The sequence below is a fragment of the Haliotis rufescens genome, unplaced genomic scaffold (assembly GCF_023055435.1).
Source record: "Haliotis rufescens isolate VD_foot unplaced genomic scaffold, xgHalRufe1.0.p SCAF_13, whole genome shotgun sequence".
Lineage (NCBI taxonomy): Eukaryota > Metazoa > Mollusca > Gastropoda > Lepetellida > Haliotidae > Haliotis > Haliotis rufescens.
The window spans coordinates 16,402,559-16,424,741 of NW_025963813.1; the positions used below are offsets into that span (position 1 = coordinate 16,402,559).

At 38.7% G+C, this 22,183-nt stretch overlaps 1 protein-coding gene across 1 annotated transcript; it reads right to left on the bottom strand.

Annotated features, from left to right (window-relative positions):
• Positions 1–3,225: 3,225 nt before the first annotated feature.
• On the bottom strand, positions 3,226–22,011 carry LOC124124475 (D-2-hydroxyglutarate dehydrogenase, mitochondrial-like). Its single transcript, XM_046487654.2, has 7 exons — positions 21,561–22,011; positions 20,252–20,449; positions 19,176–19,369; positions 17,706–17,874; positions 16,336–16,622; positions 9,347–9,518; positions 3,226–5,679 (listed from the first exon to the last, which is right to left on the bottom strand). The coding sequence occupies exons 1-7, from the start codon at positions 21,898–21,900 to the stop codon at positions 5,429–5,431; spliced, it is 1,611 nt and encodes a 536-aa protein (XP_046343610.2). The 5' UTR covers positions 21,901–22,011; the 3' UTR covers positions 3,226–5,428.
• Between the last annotated feature and the right edge of the window lie 172 nt (positions 22,012–22,183).

A 22,183-nucleotide genomic window follows, 5' to 3' on the forward strand; every position in this document is an offset into this window, starting at 1 on the left:
GTTCAACAGCACTATCCATCCGCTCAAGTAAGATATTTATTTACTATGAATATAACCAATTTCAGATTTAATCCGGACATCGACAGAAACCTATACTCGCCCACTCACGAAACACTTAATTATTTCTAGTCTAATTTGGTAATCTGCCAATACGCAAAATTAACACGCATGCACAATCCTCATCCGGCCTACGCCATTTAAAAATTCGTCTGCTAGAGGTAACTCAAAACAAACCGTCCAGTATCGGTTTTTCCAACTTGACTGCCACGCCCCATGTTTTTTACGAAACCAAATACAAGGAGAAATTAATCTGGTAGCAAATGTTGTTCAACAAGATTAAAACATTTTGTTCATGATTTTATTTCTTTTTGGAGTAATATCTTTCCATGGGGAAAAAAACCATCAAAACTCATTAATTGTATAATGCGCACCCCCTTCTACACGTACTGTACAGCTGTGTTTTTTGGAGAAAAAAAGTGCGCACTATACTCAAGAAAATACGGTATACACAAACAATAAGTTTACTGAATATAGTTCACATGCAATCTTAAATACATAAAAGTTTCAAAGTACGTCTATGGATAATAACAAACAAAACTATTCCAATGTCAGGATGCTTCGACATCTTATTTGGATTGTGCAAGTTCGTGGGTTTAGACGAATAGATAGTGACAGAGTGACCAAAATTTCATGAACTGTGTGTATTTACATTGTGAATATGATATATTTCTGTTGAGGTAAAATGAATCGGTTATTTCTTGTTTGATGTGTTGGAAATTTGGTATGGAGTCGGAAATGTTTGATTTGAATATATTCTGCTTTGTTACAGTTATAATATGATTTAATACATCATTTCGTTTTTGTTGATATCCTAATAAAATTGTCAATTTTGAAAACCCTAGTTCAATACAAGCTTTGTCTTTGATCCATTTTGCAAGGTTGCTCAAGACATGTGTTACAATTCCACACTCAAAGAACATGTGCACTAAGGTTTGCTTTTCACGTTTACGACAATTGCAAAGAAATGATTCTCTATATCCCATTTTGTACAGTAACTCGTTTGTTGGTATAACTCTATGAATAATACTGTATTGGAACCATTTGTGGTATAAGGACATATTATATCTGTAGGGGCTACGATTAATCGTTTGCCAATCTTTTTTCCGTTATGTTAAGGCCGAGGTCTGGTTCCCATCATTGAATGTATTTTTTGGATATCATATTGTTGGATACCGTATTTAATATATCATAAAATATTTTCCGACCCCCAACTTTTGCACATAGTTTTATCAGAGAAGCGTTCTGAGCCTTTCCACAACACTTGACTTTTGCTTGTGTTAATTTTTGTGTTAAGACTAGAGTGAGTATGGCTTTACGCCGCTTTTAGCAATATTCCAGCAATATCACGGCGGGGGACACCAGATATGTGTTAAGATTAGAACTTCACTCCGAGTCAATATAATTAATTCGTCAGAGAGACAAGCCCATGGTCACGCGAAATACTGATTACAATGTGATGCATTTAGCCTTATTTGTGAAGTGAACATTTTCTTTTTGAGATGGAAGAGAAACGATTAACGTTTGCGACTTGAGTCACTAGTCTGAAGCCTGAGTCTAGTGAAATCGTCTTGGAGCTTGTAAGCTCAGATTACAATAGTCAATATAATAACGCAAAGTTCTACTTAAAATGATACCAGGAGCCATGTTTGTCTAGTTTTGATGCAAATGTTTTTGGCAGACTTTGTTTGTAAGTTAAAGCTTATAAGATAGAATATGTAGTTAGCCAGTCGGGCTACCAAGATTTTATTCCGGTTTTAAAGAAAACAACAAAATTCGTGTCATGGTCATCAGACCTGGCAGCATGGGAGGTTGATTGTGCAATGACCCACTGGGACACTAGGCCTAGGCCCAGTTGTGTTCAGGTTGCCATGATACAGACCCATATCAAGAAAAAGAGATTAAAGCAGTGTATAAAAAATCACGAAAATTTCAGTCGGACAACCGGACTGGCAACATTGCAAAGCTATGAGACCAGATAAAATGTTGCCAGTTCAGAATTTTCTATGCTTACGAACAAAAGTAACAATAGGGTAAACATAAGAATAGTACTGTTTAATGTAAGTTTTCAGAACATAACAACAAACTGGTGGATTGTCAACTTGGCAACTTTAACTCCTGACCGTGCAACTTTTCAAAACTGACCGTCCGTCAGCCAAATAGACCGTATCGGGCTGTCGGGAAGGCATCTATAAACACTCATAAAATGATTTGGTTTGTTTGTTGTTAAACGCCACACTCAGCAATATTCCAGCTATATGCAAACAAACAAACATCCGAGGAGAATATTGAAAATGAAGCAACACTAAAAAAAACAGGTACATAAAAGTCAAAGGGCATAGTTGAATCAGAAATCAAAATACGCCAAAACTGTATTATATGTTATTTTGAAAACCATATACTTGCTGCAAATAAAATTTCATTATGATACATGTAGAAATGGCCGAGTAATGGATCCGAATTTTGTGAGGACTTTCTTTTTCCAGACACCATATCTATAGGTCGCAAGAGCTAAGGAAAGATGGAAAAGTGCCATGACAAAAATAATAGGATAAATTTAGGAAAGCTGGATATGTAACTGGCATGTGGATTGTAGGTAACAGTTTTAAACACACAGTAGGTCTTGCTTTAGAATGTTTCTTTCAGCAGATTGTATCAGTATGTACTACTATTTTGTAAATCAAGAAAATATTAAATATATATATGAACAGAATCAAAACTGAAAATAGTAGTTATAAGAGAGAGTTGGAAAACCGCAAACCAAAGACCATAATCAGGCCAAGTTGGGGGTTCAGATCCAAGATCATGGGATCCTGGCATGGGAAAGGCACACAACTCTGCACAGACAATTTGTCTACTGGACCAGCATATGCATGGAACTCTGCCTTAGACATGACAAACATGTTGGTGTGCAATGATGTACAGTCTCATCTCAGAATAGAGATTTGATATTTCCTCGTAGTTTAACAGAAGCATGCATAATTTCCATCTATTGTGTAACCCAACACCATTTAAGCTGACTCAATTGACTGTTGCTTGACTTCTGAGATGTTAGAGAGTCGTAAACGAGTGACTGTACCTTATGTCTTGGCAATGTTGAGTTACCTTTAGTACATGAAGGAAAATATTCTGGGACAAAAACAAACAATCACATCAGCAATTCATGTATGTTTATTCATTTTTTTTATTTTAAAAAATCAACAATAATCATGTAAAATGATCTGGTGTATATACTAATTTATGTTCATTTGTTATATATATAGTTGTATTGGGTACTTAAATAAATCAAAATGCTAAATACAATGCCATTAATAGTTTTCGAAAATTACAAATGTCATTGGGTCCCTGTCAAAAACCTCATTTTGAAAAGAAAGATTTACAGAGTGTGTGTAGAATACAACCATGGCAGGTAAACCACAAAGGACGGCCTTACATTTAAAAACAATATAATATCAGGACAGATAACACTGTCACCAAAGTTGCTTTGGCAGCATTAGCCAGTAATGTCAGGTGGACAGGTTTTCCTGAACTGTCCAAGCTGACTATTTGGAGCCTTTCATGGTTGGATGAGGGATCTGGTAGTGGATCATGACTGGTGGTTTTGAGAAGGGAGCTAACTCTACTAAACTAATAGACAAATAATTCAGTAGGCCAAAATTTGAAACTACACATCACTGAAAGGAACTGTTACGACAGAAGCACCAAATGTATAGAGATTATCATACTCGCATGTGTGTCATACTGATTTTACGAAACGAGTGTCAGAAGTCTTGTATTTCCCGATTTCGTAAACTCAGTATGACACACATGTGAGTGTAGTAATTTCTCTATTACCCATTAATTCTTTATCCATCCACAAGTGCACATACCATTTGTATGAATTAGGTAATTTCTAAACCTATGGGTAATAAAAACTCCTGAACACTCCTGACATCAGATTCCCGAGGCAAGGGCGTTAACTGACGACAAAAGTAGACAGTCAGTTACCTCCCTTGCCTCGGGAAGCTGCCCTGACATAGTCTCACACTGCCATGAACATGCTGATTCATTTCATCTGAGACCAGAGAATTACTGTAAGTACTTCATGGATTTGATGACTTCGCTGAAAAACTAGTTGCAGTGAAATCATACACATATTATTAGTGTTGAACTTTTTGGGGTCGCCAAGATTCAAAAGCCAGCAAACCTCCACATCATGACCCTCCTTAAGTTCTAACACTGGCAGACACACCCATTCATCCTGAGAGGTCAGTTTCACAGCCAAACAATTTGTGTCTGTATGAGTGAGCAGTACTCTGTATTCTAGAGTTTCGAGGGGGAGATATACGCAGTAAAAGGTTCTAATATGATCAGTTCACTTGATCCAATATTTCCCTAAAAAGTTAAGATATATTTTGAATTGAGGTTGTAAACAGATTGTTATGGAAGCAGTCCAACACTAATTGCAAGGGATGACAATTGTCTTTGCATCTTTTGAATTTTTAAATTTTATTTTTCAGTTTGCCAAGGGGCCCTTACCAAAATATGCTGTTTCAGGGCAATATGCCGCCAGCTAGTACCAGTTTCTGTGAGCTAGTACCAATTTCTGTGGGACTGAACCAGTTTATGTGGGCTAGTACCAATTTCTGTGGAACTGAACCAATTTCTGTGGGCTAGTACCAATTTCTGTGGGACTGAACCAATTTCTGTGGGCTAGTACAAATATCCGTGTGGGCTAGTAAAATTTTCTAATTTCCCCATTGTTTTAACATTTACAGGGAACTTTATCTTTAGTAAAGCTTTTGAGTTTAGTTCTAGCTCTGTATGGTGGTCCCCTGGTCCAATGTTTCCTGTACCGGGCTCCTCGTCACTCCAGTCACATCAGCCCTAAATATTTACATCAATTTGAAGCTCTGCTCATTTCTTAGAAACATCTGAATCCTGGACCCCAAGACCCAAGCTATTCAGCTGAAGCATCTTGGCGTCACCGTCCCCCATAGTGGCCATGGTGATCTGGCTCATCTTCCCGAGGCAAAAGTCCAGTTGCCACCCCTGCCGAACTAGGCTGGAATTATGGAGTTATAGTTTGGCTGGACTAACAAGTCTATACACATTCCAATCAAAATCGTGCAATGAAATCAACATTCGGTTCAACATTCATGCAGATTTTGTTTGAGCAAATGAAAGTGTTATGCATGAGAGGTGGAACTTGATTGGTTAATAGGAGGGACATAGAAGGGACAAAACTCGTTATAGCCACTCGTGCCGCTACTATGGAGACTAGAAATTCCAGCCTAGTTCAGCAAGGGTTGAAACTTGACTTTTACAGTCAGTTAACTCCTTGCCTCGGGAAGATGGGTCACATCCAGCAGACGCAATACACAGTCTTATGTTATTCTGCAGGCAGTACTTTATAAGGATTGAGGATACCATTTGGATCAAGCCCCTTTTTCATCAACCTCATGATGTCCACAGCTGCCCTAGATTTCGTGTGGTAGATGTAGTTGCGTTTCCACAAGCCAAGGCCATGTTCTGCGCTGACACTGCCGCCATGCTGTGATACCCAGTCGTACACAAATGGCTCGATCAAATCCAGAATTTCTTTATTGAATTCTGAAGATGTGATATTCAGGTGTAGGTTTCCTGGAAAAGTTAGTTTAGGCATGTTTGACAGATTTTCTTCATCAATATGCCAAGAGATATAATAATAGTGACAAACAAGAGTTATCAGAAGATGACAAATCCCCCCAGCCCCCACAATAGCAAAATAGCACCAGAAACGAAATACGGACAGACATACAGGTGGACCAGATGATGACTCTATCCCTCTGCATAATAAAAATGGAGCCACAAGACAATGTAGCTAACCTAATGTATTCTTGAAAATTGGCATACCATTTAAAAGGGTAAACAAGAATAAAATAGGTAATAGATGGTTCTAGAAAAAAAACAGCGTGGATATTTCATAATGCTACACGTAGAAATGAATTCTGTGCAAAAATGACATTTTGATATGGCAACCTTTATTGAAAACAAGATTGGGATGTTGTTAGCAAATTTTAAAGGGGCACTGATCTAAAGCAATTCCCCGGGACTGGTGGTTGCCTTTGTTATTGTTTTTTCCCTGTGAGTACCCGGATGATACGCAACGCAACTGAGCGTGACCAGAGACTGGGCTACCGTCTGCAAGGACAGCTAAATAAACTTGCAATATTTGTTTTACTCATTTTTGAACACTGATTGGTTAACCGTGATCTATAAAGATTTCGACAAAGGGCGCATGTTAATTAATTTCTTCAGCCTAAACAAACTGACAAAAAGAAGCTCATCGGATGTCGTCATTTGGAAATACATGTAGTTATAGTTTAATAATAAAAGAGTGTCCATGCAGTGAAAGCATTTTCGGATTGCGTCGATAATACGATTACTACTCCCTTGTTGTCATCCACGTTTTCTGGTATAACCCTACACTTGTGTATTTGTCGTCATTCACTTGATGCTCAGTTAATGAATTTATTACAGGTATAATTAGTGGTAGCACCGCTAAGAATACCAGACAAAGGTTCCCATTTGGCATTTATTGTGTCTGGGGTAATTATTTAATCTAAATCCAGGTTTCAAGTGAGGTGAAATGTGTGTTATGTAATATGCACGTGGCAGCCCAGCAAGAGATGAATGATCAGTTGATTTACTTTTTTTGTAAATCAGCTGATCATTCGTAGTCATCAAAGGATTAACAGAAAATACACTGATTGATTAATCACTGTTATCTTGCACAGTGGATATGTCAAAAGTGAGTGTTTTACTAAAACAAAGGGAATACACTCATATCATGGCGTGAAGTGCCGATGTAAAAACAACATACTTTGTTCAAGAGTTAACCGATAATATGTTGATTGATTGCTCATTGTTATCTAACTCAATGGATCTTTTTAGGAACCGTGGACGTTATGAAAATTGTTTTCACGTGGGCTTTCTCAGCCGACCATTTAGACATGACACCTATCTGAAACACCTGAAACAATCTAAGTGATCAGTTGAGAAACAAACACGGGTTATAATATTCCGAAATGATATATATTTAAAAAAATATTTGATTGTGACAGAGACACGTGACATCAAATAAGTTTCTATGTACAGCTGCAGACGTGTGGGATATTGTTCCTTTGTGTGGATATTCACGGATACATTCCTCGAACAAGGAAGCTGCCTAAAATTACGCACATAAATTTGGTAGGTTGTAGTTATGATATTTGCATTTTGTTTTCCTTCATTTGCTGCAGCATTGGACAGATTCATTCTTGTTCCTCTACATCTTGGTTTGGAAATTCTTCGATGCGCGATAGACATTGTTTTCACAAGTCCTTTCCTTTGTAAGCGTGTATATATTACAGTCAAGTTGTAAAATGTGATTCTCTCAGGCAATTTATAAAATGTGTAAATATTTTAGTCTTTTTGACTGAAAAATCTGTCCATTTCTTTAACAGATTGACTAAAATTGATTAAGACGATCACAAGGGCCTATAATCATCCCAATACATTATTATGTAGGATTAGAAGCCAAACAATATAAAAATGTACTTTTCATCGCAACATTTTCAGTCTCTTGGTGATGATATTAAACATAAAAATGTCAAGTCAAAATAGTGTAAACGAAAATCGCACAATTGCCAAGCAAGTGACTTCTTCACCATTACCGATGCTACCCACAAAGATACCTACATTTCCTTATTATTTTCAAAACTGTATTTCATTTTGTTGATAGATGTGACCATACGCCCTTATACTATCAATAAAAGTGACAAATGTGCTTACGAATTGCGCAGCACAGGTCGCGAACTAGTCTAGGTTTCAGCTATATCATCCGGGTACTCACGAAAAAAAACGATAACAAAGGCAACAACCAGTTCCGGGGAATTGCTTTAGATCAGTGCCCCTTTAAAGGCAACATTGATTAACATATGCAAACTTTGACAAAACAGTTATAACATATTCCCATCCCTTGCTGCATAATACATTTCATAATGCACACAAAAACTATGGTAATCAGCACAAAATATCCAATATGGTGGTCATGTTTATATGGTGGTACTAGCTACACTGAGCAGTTTCTTAGACTCCATACATGAGATTATACTTGCAAAGTTTCAGCATAATGGGCCTTGTGGCTTTTGAGGAGATGTCGGAAATGGAAATGTTTATGACAGACAGATGAAACTTAGGATCTGTCATGAGTGGCATGAGTTTGAAAGACAGATTAACCAGGCCTCTAAAAATGAGCAAGTTCATGGCCAAAGATGAATCTTTAGATTGAATGGTTTTGTCCTGTCTTTGAAAATTAGCTTAGATCAAAGACTGATGTTGAAATATTTTTTTAAATGTCAAACATCCAAAATCATTGACCTGGGTTTGATTCCCACATGGATAAAATGTGTGAAGCTCATCTGATGTCCCTTCAACAGACCATTCCTGAAAGCAGCTGAAAACCCAACTCAAAACAGCTCCTATTAGTTGTCCTCATTTCTTGAAGTAGGTAAATCTAGATGCCAATAAAAGGCCCATATCAAAACAATTAAATCTCTTAAATTCTTTCTCCAATCCCATTAAAATCATAGAGTGAATTAGTGAGTGAGTATGGTTTTACGCTGCTTTTAGCAATATTCCAGCAATATCATGGCGGGGTACACCAGAAATGGGCTTCACACATTGTACCCATGTCGGGAATCGAACCTGGGTCTTCAGCGTGACGAGCGAATGCTTTAACCACTAGGCTACCCCACCGCCCCTCGCTACACAGACTTCTGAGGACATGCAATTACAAGTTAAGCCAGAACTACACATTTAATGAATGGGTAGTTGACATTACGCAATCAGAAAGCAGCCCTCAAGTTTTACGGAACTAGTTTCAAAACGGTGGCCTCCTTTCCAGATTAGCTTTGAAAATTATTTTTACAAAGTTCTCGATTCAAAATTTGAAAACTGAACAAAAAGAATTTCTAGAATGTCTGATGAATGGCCGAGATTGGATGGTAGTACTTGGAATGGCAATAGAAAGTCTCTTCCATAATTTTTATCCCTTTGCAGTCAGTAACTGTCATTCGGATCGCCTCATGTTAACTTTTTCAAGGTGCCATGATTAGAAAACACATTGAGGCTTTCACAATGTCCAAAGCTGCGCTCTGATTGGTCAGTCAAAGGTGGTTCTGATGTGACCTTGAATGGGATGTCCTCAGATCTTTGAGCAGCACGAGGATCTGACTTTAATGAGATTCTTTCACTACATAACATGTCATCCGAAACATTGACATACCATCACCAAGGTGGCCGTAGCCAACAACCCTTCTCGCCTTAGCTCCGACCCTCTCTCTCACATCCTCCACCAGCGTGTAGAAGTCCGCCAGGTTCAGACTGAAGTCATACTTGTAGGTGTACCCATCCACCATCAGGGCCTCAGCACCACGTTCTCGCAGCTGCCAGATCGCCTGCAGACAACAATACAACGACTGTTATTGTGAGATTCTCTTTATAATTGGTTTCCCAACTCTGCCAACCCCCCCAAAAAAAACAAAGTGGGAAAAATACTGAGCAAAAAAAGTAAGTATATAATTTCATAAAATTAAAAAATAAATAAATCATATTCCCATACTTTTTCTGTTCAGTTTGTTTGTTGGTTTGTTCATTGTTTAACGCTGCTCTCAGCAAAATTCCAGCTATATGACGGCGGTCTGTAAATGATCCAGTGATTGACATCATGAGCATCGATCCACGCAATTGGGACATGATGACATGCATCAACCAAGTCACCAAGACCACCCGATCCCACAAGTTGTCTCTTACGACAAGCATTGACACCATTTATGGCAAGCATGGATTACTGAATACCTCTTCTACCCCACATCTTCACAGGTCTTTTTTGTTCAGTATATAATCTGATAAACCTTATTTCTTATATTGTTAAATGCAAATTCCCTTGTTCACCACCAATATCAGATCATTGTAAAAGTTCCAAAGCTACATTAACAAGCACTATCCATAAGGGCAAGTAAAGTCAAAAAAGCAACTTTGCGGTTTTAAATACTTTAGGGAACTAAAGTATTAAAATCTGCAAAGTTACTTTGCTTATTTCTGACCAAGAAGAAGAAGTATGGAAACCTGGGCCACGCCCGTGATGGGGAGAGACTGTAATTACAAATGCTGATATTAACACATAAAGGACTTTTAAAAAACGACAGGCGAAATCTCCCCCCACAAATTTTTTTTTAAAAATTGAGGGGATTCCCCTTTTCGTGCTGCCCAATTTCAATGGGCTGGCACCCAGTCTGCCTGTTTCCGCCTTGGATTTTGAATTAGTGGTTTATTGGGCGTCTTCCTACTTGTTCAGCACCTATTGTTATAGGTACAAGGCGTGGTCAGGTAGCATAGGGGTTAAAGCGTTTGCTTGTCTTGCCGAAGACCAGGGTTCGATTCCCGACATGGGTGCAATGTGTGACGCCCATTTCTGGTGTCCCCCGTCATGATATTAATGGAATATTGCTTAAAGAGGCGTAAAATCAAACCATTCACTTACTCACTATAGGTACAAACTCACCTGAGTGTGTTGATTTCTTAAGACAAAAGGGGATTAAGTGGGACATCTCACATATGACAACTAATTGGGGAATATCTCACAAAATGGCCCAGTCATTTAAGGTGCCGCGATTCGCCAGAAACCTATGATTGTGGGTTCGAATCCCGGTTCGCCCCGATTATGTTTCTAGGTTTGTCAGCACCATACCCATGCTCGTGGGTTTCACCGAAGTGGTAAACGTGTGAGACCTGCATCACTTCTGGCTTTCCTCCCACATTAAGCTGACACACTGTGATATAACTGGAATACTGTTAAAAGTTAAAAACTCACTCACTCACAAAATATAATGACACATGTAATTGGTGAACAATATTCACATACACTGAGTGAAAATGTTTAAACATATCAATGAGTAAGTAAACATACTAATCATTATGATAATTTCCTGCAAAAGGAATAACAGACAACAGACAGTATTCCACTGTTCTCAGTTTGAAGTACAGTTTGTTCCCAATTCTAAGATGTCCTTGAATTGTTTTTTTGCCAGATACAAGTTCACGGTTAAGACCTTCCATTCACTTGAAATGTTCCCAAAGAGGATGCCAACCACCATTAACACCAAAGATGACTTTGTCACGAAGCACAAGAATATGTCACTGAGCAGTGGGTTAACACCAACAAATCTTCTCGAGAGGTTGCATCCAAATCTGTACAAATTCATCGAGATACTGCAGGTTGAGCAAGATGATACAGCGATCACAATTCAGGTAGTTCCTACAAGAAGAAGAAGTATGGAAACCTGGGCCACGCCCGTGATGGGGAGAGGCCACCTCTGGGTTCTAGTGGTAGAGCTCCTGCCTGAAGAGCGGAAGGGCCGAGGGTTCGAGCCCCGGCTGCGTCATACCAAAAAGAACCTAGCCCATACCAATTAGAGGCATCTTCCCGAGGCAAGAGAGTTAACTGACTTTAAAAGTCCAGTTTCCACCCTTGCCGAACTAGGCTGGTATTATGGCTTGACTAACGAGTCTATGCATAGTCCAATCGCGCAACGAAATTGAAATCCGGTTCGTGACCTGTCCATCAGATTTTGGTCGATTGCAGGATTTGCAAAGCATGTGCACCGCCAACTCATTGTCAACAGATATTTTCCAAATCTTTTCATGTTTTTAATCAAGGTGCTCACGTTATTTGATTCATTTCGTGATGTAAGACCCGTTTAATCACAAAAAAATCTTGATTATCAATCAGATCGTCTTGACCAGGCACCGCCATTTTTGAAGCAAATGCATGTGATACGAGAGGTGGAATCTGATTTGTCCATAGGAGAGGCATAGAAGGTACATAACTCGTAATAGCCACTGGTGGCGCTACGTTCAAGCCCAGGAATTCCAGCCTAGTTCGGCAAGGGTGGAAACTGGACTTTTAAAGTCAGTTAACTCCCTTGCCTCAGGAAGATGATTAGAGGGAGAAGAGACAACTACTTGGCACCCAGAAACCAGCAAACAATTATCACAAAGCTGTTTCACTTTTAGCTGGACTGTGAAATATGTAAATTTGAGACATGAAGGAAACTTGATCTATTGTGTAGTTGTTACTCCCAAATGTTGCAAGCATCCGCCGGTCCCCGACAGTGCTTGATATGAGCCCCCAAACTTAAAAACAAACACGCTGGGGATTCTCCCATGGCCAGATGAAAGGTGAATGAACAATGCAGGTAATGTTGCTATTTTTGTAGGATTAACAAAAATGGCAGAAACAGTATATGTATAGCTGCTAAGAATCACATATCAGCCAATCAAAACTTTTGTCACGCACCGCTGCACCGTTACCTTCAGGCCATGCCCCATATGTTTGTTTTGGAAGCTGATTAGGGAGAGTGCGATTTCAACTTTTTCACTTGCATGTTTGAGTACATACTTTCTATGAAAATCATGACAGAGACAAATTGTATCAAGGAAAATTGACAATCATTTTTTTCAGGTTACTTGCCCTTTAATTGATTCAGCATGTTTTCCTACATGTCCATGAGCAGTGTGTTGTCAAAACATGGGCTGCCTTCATACACAAAGCGTTTAGCCTGGACCATAAATATACTTAACTTTATCATGTTTATGACATTTGGATATTTTTGAGGTATCAAGGATTATCTGGATGTATGATCAACCATGAAGTCCTAACCAGTTCTTTGGACCGCTCTTGACTTCCAGACAAACCTGATACGATGGTGCCACTCAACATACTGACCCTTTTGGACTCCTCACAACTTATGACCCTCTCTTTGACATGTCTGAAACTTTGAACTCCTATCTACTTACAGTATATCGCCATCTATCATGTCTATAATGGTACCTAGGATGAGACCCGTGAAGATCCGTAGTAAAAAAGGTCTTCAGCAACCCATGCTTGCCATAATAAGGCGACTATTCTTGTCGTAAGAGGCGACTAACAGGATCAAGTGGTCAGACTCACTGACTTGGTTGATGCATGTCATCGTATCCCAATTGCATGGATCAATGCTCATAATATTAATTATTGGATTGTCTGGCTCAGGCTCGATTATTTACAGACTGCCATCATATAGTTGGAATATTGCTGAGTGTGACGTTAAACATAAAAAAACAAACCCAAAAAACCTAGGATGAAGGTGGGATAAAAACGGGTTATACTTTGCACAAGGTAGATCGCACATATTTTTGTCAATGATGTCAACCAGAGTTTAGCCATAGACGCTTGACAGTAAAGGCTGGGCTTGGACAAGTCCAAATTTACTACCAGGGTACCTGACTCCCTATTACCTGACCCTACCCGGATAGCCGCTGTAGGTCTCAAGTGTTGGGTACAAAATGTCACATTGGGAATAATTGGTTTACCAGATCCCTGGCATAAGGTATTGAGATACACGTATAAAACGACCTGCTCATGCAAACACTGAAGTTGACCACAGCCTTATCTTTCCTCAAAACATATAAAAGTCAGGGCCTAGATTTACGAAACGATCTTAGCTATGATAAATCTTAACAACTTACGTTCAAAGATAAGATATCTTAAGGTTAAGATAAGATAGATTTTCCAAACTATCGTAAACCTGTCGCAGATCGTTCGGGTGTTTCCCAATGACGTCACAGGGATTTCCCAGCTGCTGACAATAACAACAACATAGATAAATGACACGGAATTCATGATCACATTGTCATGTCACATTGTTTAACACGCACATATTTGAGTGAAATTCTGTACAATCCTACATATGTCCTACATGTAGACGTGTTGTTCTTATGATAAAAGATGCCATGACTAACCGAACACAAAAAGCATTCGTGTGCCATGCAATAGCATTTTTCAAAGCCAAAAAATGTTATAATCAATAAGTATAGTGTTACTTTAGCTATTAGGATGGAAATAATGTGCGAAAAAGATACTTAACTATTTTCCCTTCAAATGGTCCTCTCGTGACTGCGCAGAACTTTATGATATAAACACATCGCGTACAAAGTCAAGGACGAAAGTAAGGGACGTTATTCTAAATGAAAATGACGAGGCCTTTGATCGAACAGCATTTAACATGCGTGTTCAAGTCTGATGTTAAGTGATGTATACTGTATATGTTTGTGTTTATGTCAAAAGTCAAGTTTATATTAGTGTAAACACCAACATTATACGTGGAAACACTCAAAACAAAAATTGTTCAGGAAGCAGCGCTCCGACAAGCAAGTTTATAAGACAATCTAAGCTTGTTAAGTTTGTTTTGTTATTTATGTATCCAATATATTTCACGAATTAACCAAGGACTTAAATACAATATCAAGCTATAAGTGTTCAGATGATGAAATTATTTTTTATCTATCTAGATCCATAATTCTTTCAAAATTTAAAAGTGACACTAATTTCCGTTCGCAAAGAGATATAATTTCGGAATTGCCAAGTTATGTTGCCTCATGGAACACGCTACAAGTTAAAGTAAACATACATATAATGTAGTCATTTTCTATCCTTTTAAATTAAGTAGAGTTAATAAACTGATTTGTCTGATTTCATTTAAATCTGACTAAGGAGCGAAATACTTTGTAATGTGTCAAATCTATTCCAGAACGTAGTTCAATGATGTTTGGCTTGTCTGACAGCATTGCTGAGGATCGTTTACTAGTATTTGTCCGCTGACCCTAAACGTGTCAACGATTTTATTGTTTGAATGGTCTCAAGTATATCTATATATTTTTTAAACATAAAACGGGAAGATGTAGACTTAAAAATTAAAAACATCAAAATATTTTAAAACCGGTTTATTGTATGCAAACATCATTGTGTTGAAAATGTGTATTTTATGTTGATCAGTAAATTTCATTCAATAAACTTTGTTTCTGCGAACATATATTTGAAAGTGAATTTTGGACAATGTGCAATCTATGCTACATTTTGACGAGAACCAGACAAGCATGGGAACTCATTTTTTATTTGATTTGTCGATACAAAAATCTGTCCTTAACTTTTGCTGTCAAAATTTCAGTAAATTGTTATATTTATAAGGGAATACATCTATATGCCGTTAATCACCTGTTTTTAAAGAATGCAATTGTTCAACAGACAGTTTTTAAATCACTTTTTATCAAATATGTGTCTTTCAAGAGGATATAGATAACGTAGGTATTGAATTTAAAACAAAACAAATTACAATTACTTTTGCAAGAAAAATAGTAGATATTGTATACAAATATTTGATCACATGTATTTCCTTGTTAAGTCAATAAATACTACACTGTATAGTTAAAATTCAATTATTAAAACCACCAGTCCCACACGATTTTGGATGTAAAAACTTATGCGAAACCTTTATGGTTGTTTTTACACATATAGATTGATATAATTTTATAAAATGCGAAAATAAAGACTAAATCATTGACACAAATGCGACTCAGAAAATATAACAGCGGAACTCTGCGCTTTATGAAAACTGTACCATTGAGCAAGGTGTCCCGGGCGAATACAAAGGGAAACCACTCTCAACTTGAGTTTGAACTAAGATTAGCTCCCCCTAAACTATCAATAAGGTCACGGTCATTACTGTAGCCTGTCGACACCTTCCGTTTTTATCCTTCCCAAATTATCGAAAAGGTATGTTGTTTCACACTTCTTCAGCATGGACTCGGATAGAAAAATAATGTAAGCTATCGACTTCACAGTTATGTGTATCACTGTCGCGATTAAGAACATTTTTGACGTGAAATCCTTGATGCGTTCTTCGTGTTTTCGAAGTGTCAATTTGAATCACTCAGTTTTACAAAATGAAATGTCAATGTTTGAATGTAAAGCGGACTAATTGTTTGGCAAAATATCTATGGAAAAGTATGCCGCCATCTTGGATGAAGATAAAATAAACTTACGACAGGTATAGGGCTATCTTAGATTTACGACAAACTTAAGATATCTTAGGGCTACGATAGTTTTGAAAATATGCTACGATAGCCTACAATTTCCTTACGACAAATTTACGATAATTTTTGGGCTACGATGGTTTCGAAAATCTAGGCCCAGGACGATATCCGAACATCAGTGACTTGTAGGTAACCACAGAGTTATGGCAGTTAATTTTTCTCAATGTACAATATAACATGTGACTAACAACGGGTCTGGGTAGTCATGTGGGTACCCAGGTCCTGCTCAGTACCCACCTGACCCGAGTACCCGAGTTACCCGACCCAGCCCTAGAACAAAGTCAGCCTATCCCTTATACTGACCCTTATCTTCGACATATCCGTGGCAACTGTCCCATCAGATGTCATACCGCCATCCATCAGTTTCTCCAGCACAGCGTTCAGCTTCTCCTGATCGTGGGTGGCGTTGGAGCCGCTCGTCTCGACGAGGGCGTAGAAGGCGTTGTTACTGATAGGGCATGTCAGGTTCAGATTGCCTGTCACAACCTCCATAGTGGCGTTGTCCATCATCTCAAATGCTGACAGAATCTCGCCAAGTTCGGTCTTGATTGTTTTCAACACTGACAGCAATGAGCTGAAGGAATCACAGCCTGCAACCAAGAGAATATCCAACTGTCACCGTCGTGGAGACACTGCCTATCTTACTCTTCTCCACATCTCAAATACTCTGCAATTTGTCATCACTTCATTGACAAAATTGACAAAAAAACAAACCCTTGCATCTGTGTACAATTAAAGGAAAACATAAGGAAAATAACCACATCATAATTTGTATTCGACACCATGCAAACATACAATTACTATGAAGTAATCTACAGGTCTCAGAGTACTTTAAATTATTGTCTGTTAAATTTAACATCGCTCTTCCAATTTTCATAGAATCATGAATGCACTTTCAACATCCTTGGATTTTTTTGTGAATAAAATATACCGTATTCGACGTAATAAGCGCCCTGCTCTAATAAGCGCCCATGGCGATATTTGCTAATATATTGGCAAGTGAACAATCCCAATTAGCCCCCCTTCCGATTTATCAATGTACATAAGACTTATTTATTCGTGTATAATACGCACTCGTGTGTTATATGCACCCTTAACTATGGGCAATTAAATTCTGGAAAAATTTATCATGTCGTAAATAAACAGTTCAGACTGTCAGCATAAACCACGAAATTTATCTTTCAACCTTGTGTTTTCCACCAAAGTAATATTCTAATAAGAGCCCCCTATTTCTAATTTTGAGAGCGCCCTGGGCGCTTATTACGTCGAATACGGTATGCATAAAATCAGTGTTCTGCCGAGGCAGTGGCCTCTTTGGATTCTCGCAATATGTTATGGATTGGCGCATATATACTCTCAGTGGGACTGCAATTCTGCATCAATAACCTGCATACCATGGGGTTTTAAGTTTTATATGACCTCTCAGAGTGTGGGCCCATAAGCATTGATAAGTTTTGAAAATGACCCCATGTATTTATGCTGAAGTGGTCCCTGTCCCCACTTGTTCAGTTTCTTGGCAGAATGCTAATAAAATACAATTTATTGATTCTAAAAAAATCTTTCACTTTCAGTCCTGGTAAGCTAATATGTGGAAATGGTTTATGACACCTGCCATCCGAATACTTCTCACACAATATGCTAAATGAGCCGTGAATCTTTTCCCGAAGACCAACCTAACAACGCCACATTGACAGCTTTGGGCCTCTGGGGACACAGGATAGATGCAGCCGTGATGAAGCCGAGGGTTCCCTCTGAGCCAATGAACAGCTGCTTGATGTCATACCCTGTGTTGTCCTTGCGTAGTGATGACAGGCAGTCCACCACTTTGCCATTGGCCAAAACCTGGAATATCATAGATTTTGGTAAGAACAGCACGACAAACAACATACACATGATACACGGGTGTTTTGTAAAATATAGGTCAGGTGAAATGAGGTAATGTCACATTCAAGATTATTACACGTATATAGCGATGTGCATGCATGTGTGTGTGTGGCTGCTTGTACAAGTCCAGACTAACATGACTGATGCAGATTTTACAGTGCTAGCCCACTGAGATACCACTCGCAGTTTAACATGAATACCCCACTTAGACACAGTATACTGACTCTGAGACACCAAGTACTTGTTTTAGCCACTCTTGCCGAGCGTCAGACAGGGTTAAGAAGAAGTACCATCTTTTAACGTTTTTTGATATGACGTGGCCGAGGATTGAACCCCGAACCTTCCGCTCTGAGGACAGACGCTCCACTACTAGACTACAGAGGCGGTCTTGTAAACTACTAAAACTTAAAAACTTCACTTGTTGTAGGCCAAACATCCTTGAGTATCCAGTGCTTGACATCTCTATTCTGATATGAAAATTCCAGGAGTTCATCTTCCTATGGCAAGGGAGTTAACTGACTAGAAAATCCAGTTTCCACCCTTGCTGAACTGGGCTTGAATTATGGAGTTATATTAAAGCTGTCAACAGATATTTTTCCAAATCTTTTCATCCTTTAAATCAAGGTGCAAACATGATTTGAAGCACTTCGCAAAGTAAGACCTGTTTTATCACAAAGTAGATTTGGATTATCGATCAGATCGTCTTGAGTGGGCGCCACCATTTTGTTTGAAGCAAATGATATGAGAGGTGGAATTTGATTGGTCAGTAGGAGGGATGTAGCAGGGACATAACTCATAATAGCCACGGGTGGCGCTTCGATAGAGCCCAGACATTCCAGCCTAGTACGGCAAGGGTGGAAATTGGACTTTTACAGTCAGTTAACTCCCTTACCTCAGGAAGATGTTTGTAGACATGGTTGCGGTGACTTGTATTTCACTCACAAGAGGACCAGTAAAGGAGAAGAGGTTTCAATTCTTAGATCGCAGGGAATGAAAAAGGTTAAAAAAAAAATTGAACTCCATAAAACAAGATCTCCAAAAACAATTGTGAAAAATATGATGTTTTTACCCAATTCGCCTGCCAAAGGTAATTAGTTCCAAATTGTAGATAAAACCCTGAATGTAGTTTTCACTCTGTTACCCCCATTTTTATGAATCCGGTACCAATATTTCTTTTAACGAAAGTCCCGAGGATTTGCAAACATATAGACCAAGGTAAGTCTCTGTATTCAAACATAAAACATCCATCTGATACTTACAGCTTCCAAGCCTAACACACTCCCATGCAAAGATCCGTAACGGAGAAGTCGGATTCCTCCTGCATTGGTGGCGATGTTGCCGCCAATGTGGCAGCTTCCCTTAGCTCCAAGGTCAAGGGGCACAACAAGGTCATAGTCAGCGACATAGTTGTCCAGAGTCTCCAGCACACAGCCAGACTGACACACCACAACACCTGAAACATGCGGAGGGGTTCTTGGTTCAATGAATTCAGTCTAATGTTTGACTGACATCATATAAAACTGTGTGACATCATGAACAATGGCTGGTGGCATCTACAAATATGAGCACCGTTGCCTTGATATGACATCACATCACTTTGGGCCTCTTTGTAAACATTTGAAAGCAATGGTGTGTGTGTGTGTGTGTGTGTGTGTGTGTGTGTGTGTGTGTGTGTGTGTGTGTGTGTGTGCGTGTTTGTTCTTTAATGCTGCACTCAACAATATTCAAGCTATATGACGGCAGCCTGTATGTAATCAATCTTATTAAAATCAGCTTTTACTTCTTGCTACTGCCGATCAAAGATTTGAGGACATCACATTTTGGGTCAGTTCAGAACGAACTTTTATCCGACAGCGTGACTTACCAGAACAGGAAAGTGACAGTCCAAATGTGTTTTCTAATCATGCAACATTGATAAGGTTAATCAGGTGTATTCCCAACGACAGTAGGTCAACATGATCATCCATCTCTCTTGCTACCATGGGATAAACATTTGAGTGGAAGAGACTTTGTTTAGCCTGCGGGAAGTACAGCCATACAATCAAGGCCATCTGTTAAAAATTCCAAAATGTACTTTTGTTCAGTTTTGAGTTGATACTTTTCAAAGCGTAGTTTAGAAAGGAAGTGACCAGTTTGAAACTTGTGCTGTAAGGCTTGACAAAGCTGCTTTCTGATTGGCTCATGTCATGTTCTTGTAAGTCATTTCATTGGTCGGTCAAAGTTTGCAAAAGGTCGTTCTGAGACTTGTAATGGCATGTTCTTAGATCTTTGTTTAGCGGAAGCGAGAAGTAAGATCTAACTTCAATGAGATTGTCTTTGGGAGCGTAATACTTGCCTGACACATCATCCACGGATATAATCTTGTTCATAAGTTGTGAGGAAAGTATGATCTCATCAAACACTGGGGTACTGCCTCCAACAAGTCCGGTGTTTCCTCCCTGGGGTTGCACAGCCAGCTTTCTTTCATTACAATGGGACAAGATGGCAGACACTTCTGCTGTTGATTTTGGTTTTAATACAACCTTGCTTGAACCTGTAAACATAGTAATGTTTGATTAATAAGTACAACTTTCTGAATCAGACACTTAAATTGTTTCTTCTGGCATTACGATGAATAATTAACATCAAACTACAATCAGCAAAAAATCATATCTGACCCTCTAAAAAATTACCCCATTTTGAACAATAATGATTCACTGGTCTTATCTTGCTCATAAGTACATGCATATCCTAATGTGTGTGAAACATGACCTGTCCTGTACCATACAGGGACGTACCTGGGTTACATATTTTGAGGTTCTAAGGGACTCAGTGCCTTTTATTGAAGGGGGCCGAGGCAAAAAAATGGGTGGGGGGGGGGGGGGGGGGGGGGGCAAGTTACAAAATGCTCAGAGTGCCAGCTCTAGAAGATCCTTCAAGATCGTCAACAGCTGGTTAAGCATTCGACTGTTTATTGAAATGTTGTAAATGATTACGTACACAAGTATTTTTGAGTGGTGTCAAATTATATAAAAGCAGCATTCATTCCAAAACATACACACAATTCTTTTGCATGTTTTTAATTTGTATTTGAACATCAAGGCTTTTGTGTCAGATAAATCCAAGATCATGTTAATATATGCCTATTTATTTACATGCTCAAAAGTATCAAATCAACATAAAGCCTAGGTTTGTGGTGTGGTGAAATGGGGTTTAACATTGTGTGTGTGTCTGCTTGAATACTTGTTCTAGTCCTGACTTATGTTGGTTTTATAGTGCTAGTCTACTAAGATACCACACCACAGTTAACATGGATACCCTAAGCAGACACAGCTAGTATACTGACTCCGAGCCAACCAGTCCTTGTTTTACAGCGATAGTTAATGTTTTGGCCTTGTAATGCTGAAGATGTAATGACAAAGAGGATGAGGCTTTGATGCTTAGTTTAACATTATGCACTGAACACAATGCAATGAATTCAATGATAAAGCACACAATTAATTTAAAAAACAAAAAAATAAATAATATTGAACAAAATAATAATTTTTTTCCGCATTTGCCTGGCAAGCGTACATAGCTTGGAAATGTCCGTGTAATCAGCTAGATCTACATAAAGAAGATGTTATGAATTTTATTTTTTTTGCATGGGTCAGCACAATTCTCACCTTTACAAGTTTTTATCCAGTCAATATTATAAGGATCTACATCTGCTGGGTCTGTCAATACCCGTCCTGGCATCAGACTCTCAAAGAAACTAAGATCGGCGTCAGTGACATCACTGTACGGACCACGAGCTATTTTTGGTTTTCTGTCAGTGTTCCCACTGTTGTTGATGCATGACCTGTGAAACTGACGACTCCCTTGAACAAATACAAGTGGTCTGGGATGACCGCCTTGACCCATATCACGTGCATGGTCATTTCGAACTGGCAAACTGAAACCAGAACATGACAGTCCTTGGCAATATGTCCTCTGTATCACTCGTCTTGCTAGACAAGCATGCATCTTGATTTGTCCTTTGACAAAACGTTTTTGATAACTAAATCATCCGATCGTCAGTAATCCCCTTGAACCGCCGTCCTATTTCATAACTAGAAGAGAGTTACCTACCCTGATTTTGTCAAAATTGCTCCAAAGTACTATTTTACGAATACGGATTGTTATTCCCGCGTTATTCGGGGTGGTGAGAATATCCCGCCCGTGAAGTACATAATATATTATAATACATATCATTAAAGATTACACAATCACCATTAAGCGACCTGATGTGATTTTCTTCCAAGAACAA

Excerpts from the sequence above, each read along its gene's own strand:
- LOC124124475 (XM_046487654.2), bottom strand. The coding sequence starts at position 21,900 with ATGCATGCTTGTCTAGCAAGACGAGTGATACAGAGGACATATTGCCAA. Across the intron at positions 20,450-21,560 it reads CTGGATAAAAACTTGTAAAG|GTTCAAGCAAGGTTGTATTA; the intron begins GTGAGAATTGTG and ends CTATGTTTACAG. Across the intron at positions 19,370-20,251 it reads ATCCGTGGATGATGTGTCAG|GTGTTGTGGTGTGTCAGTCT; the intron begins GCAAGTATTACG and ends CGCATGTTTCAG.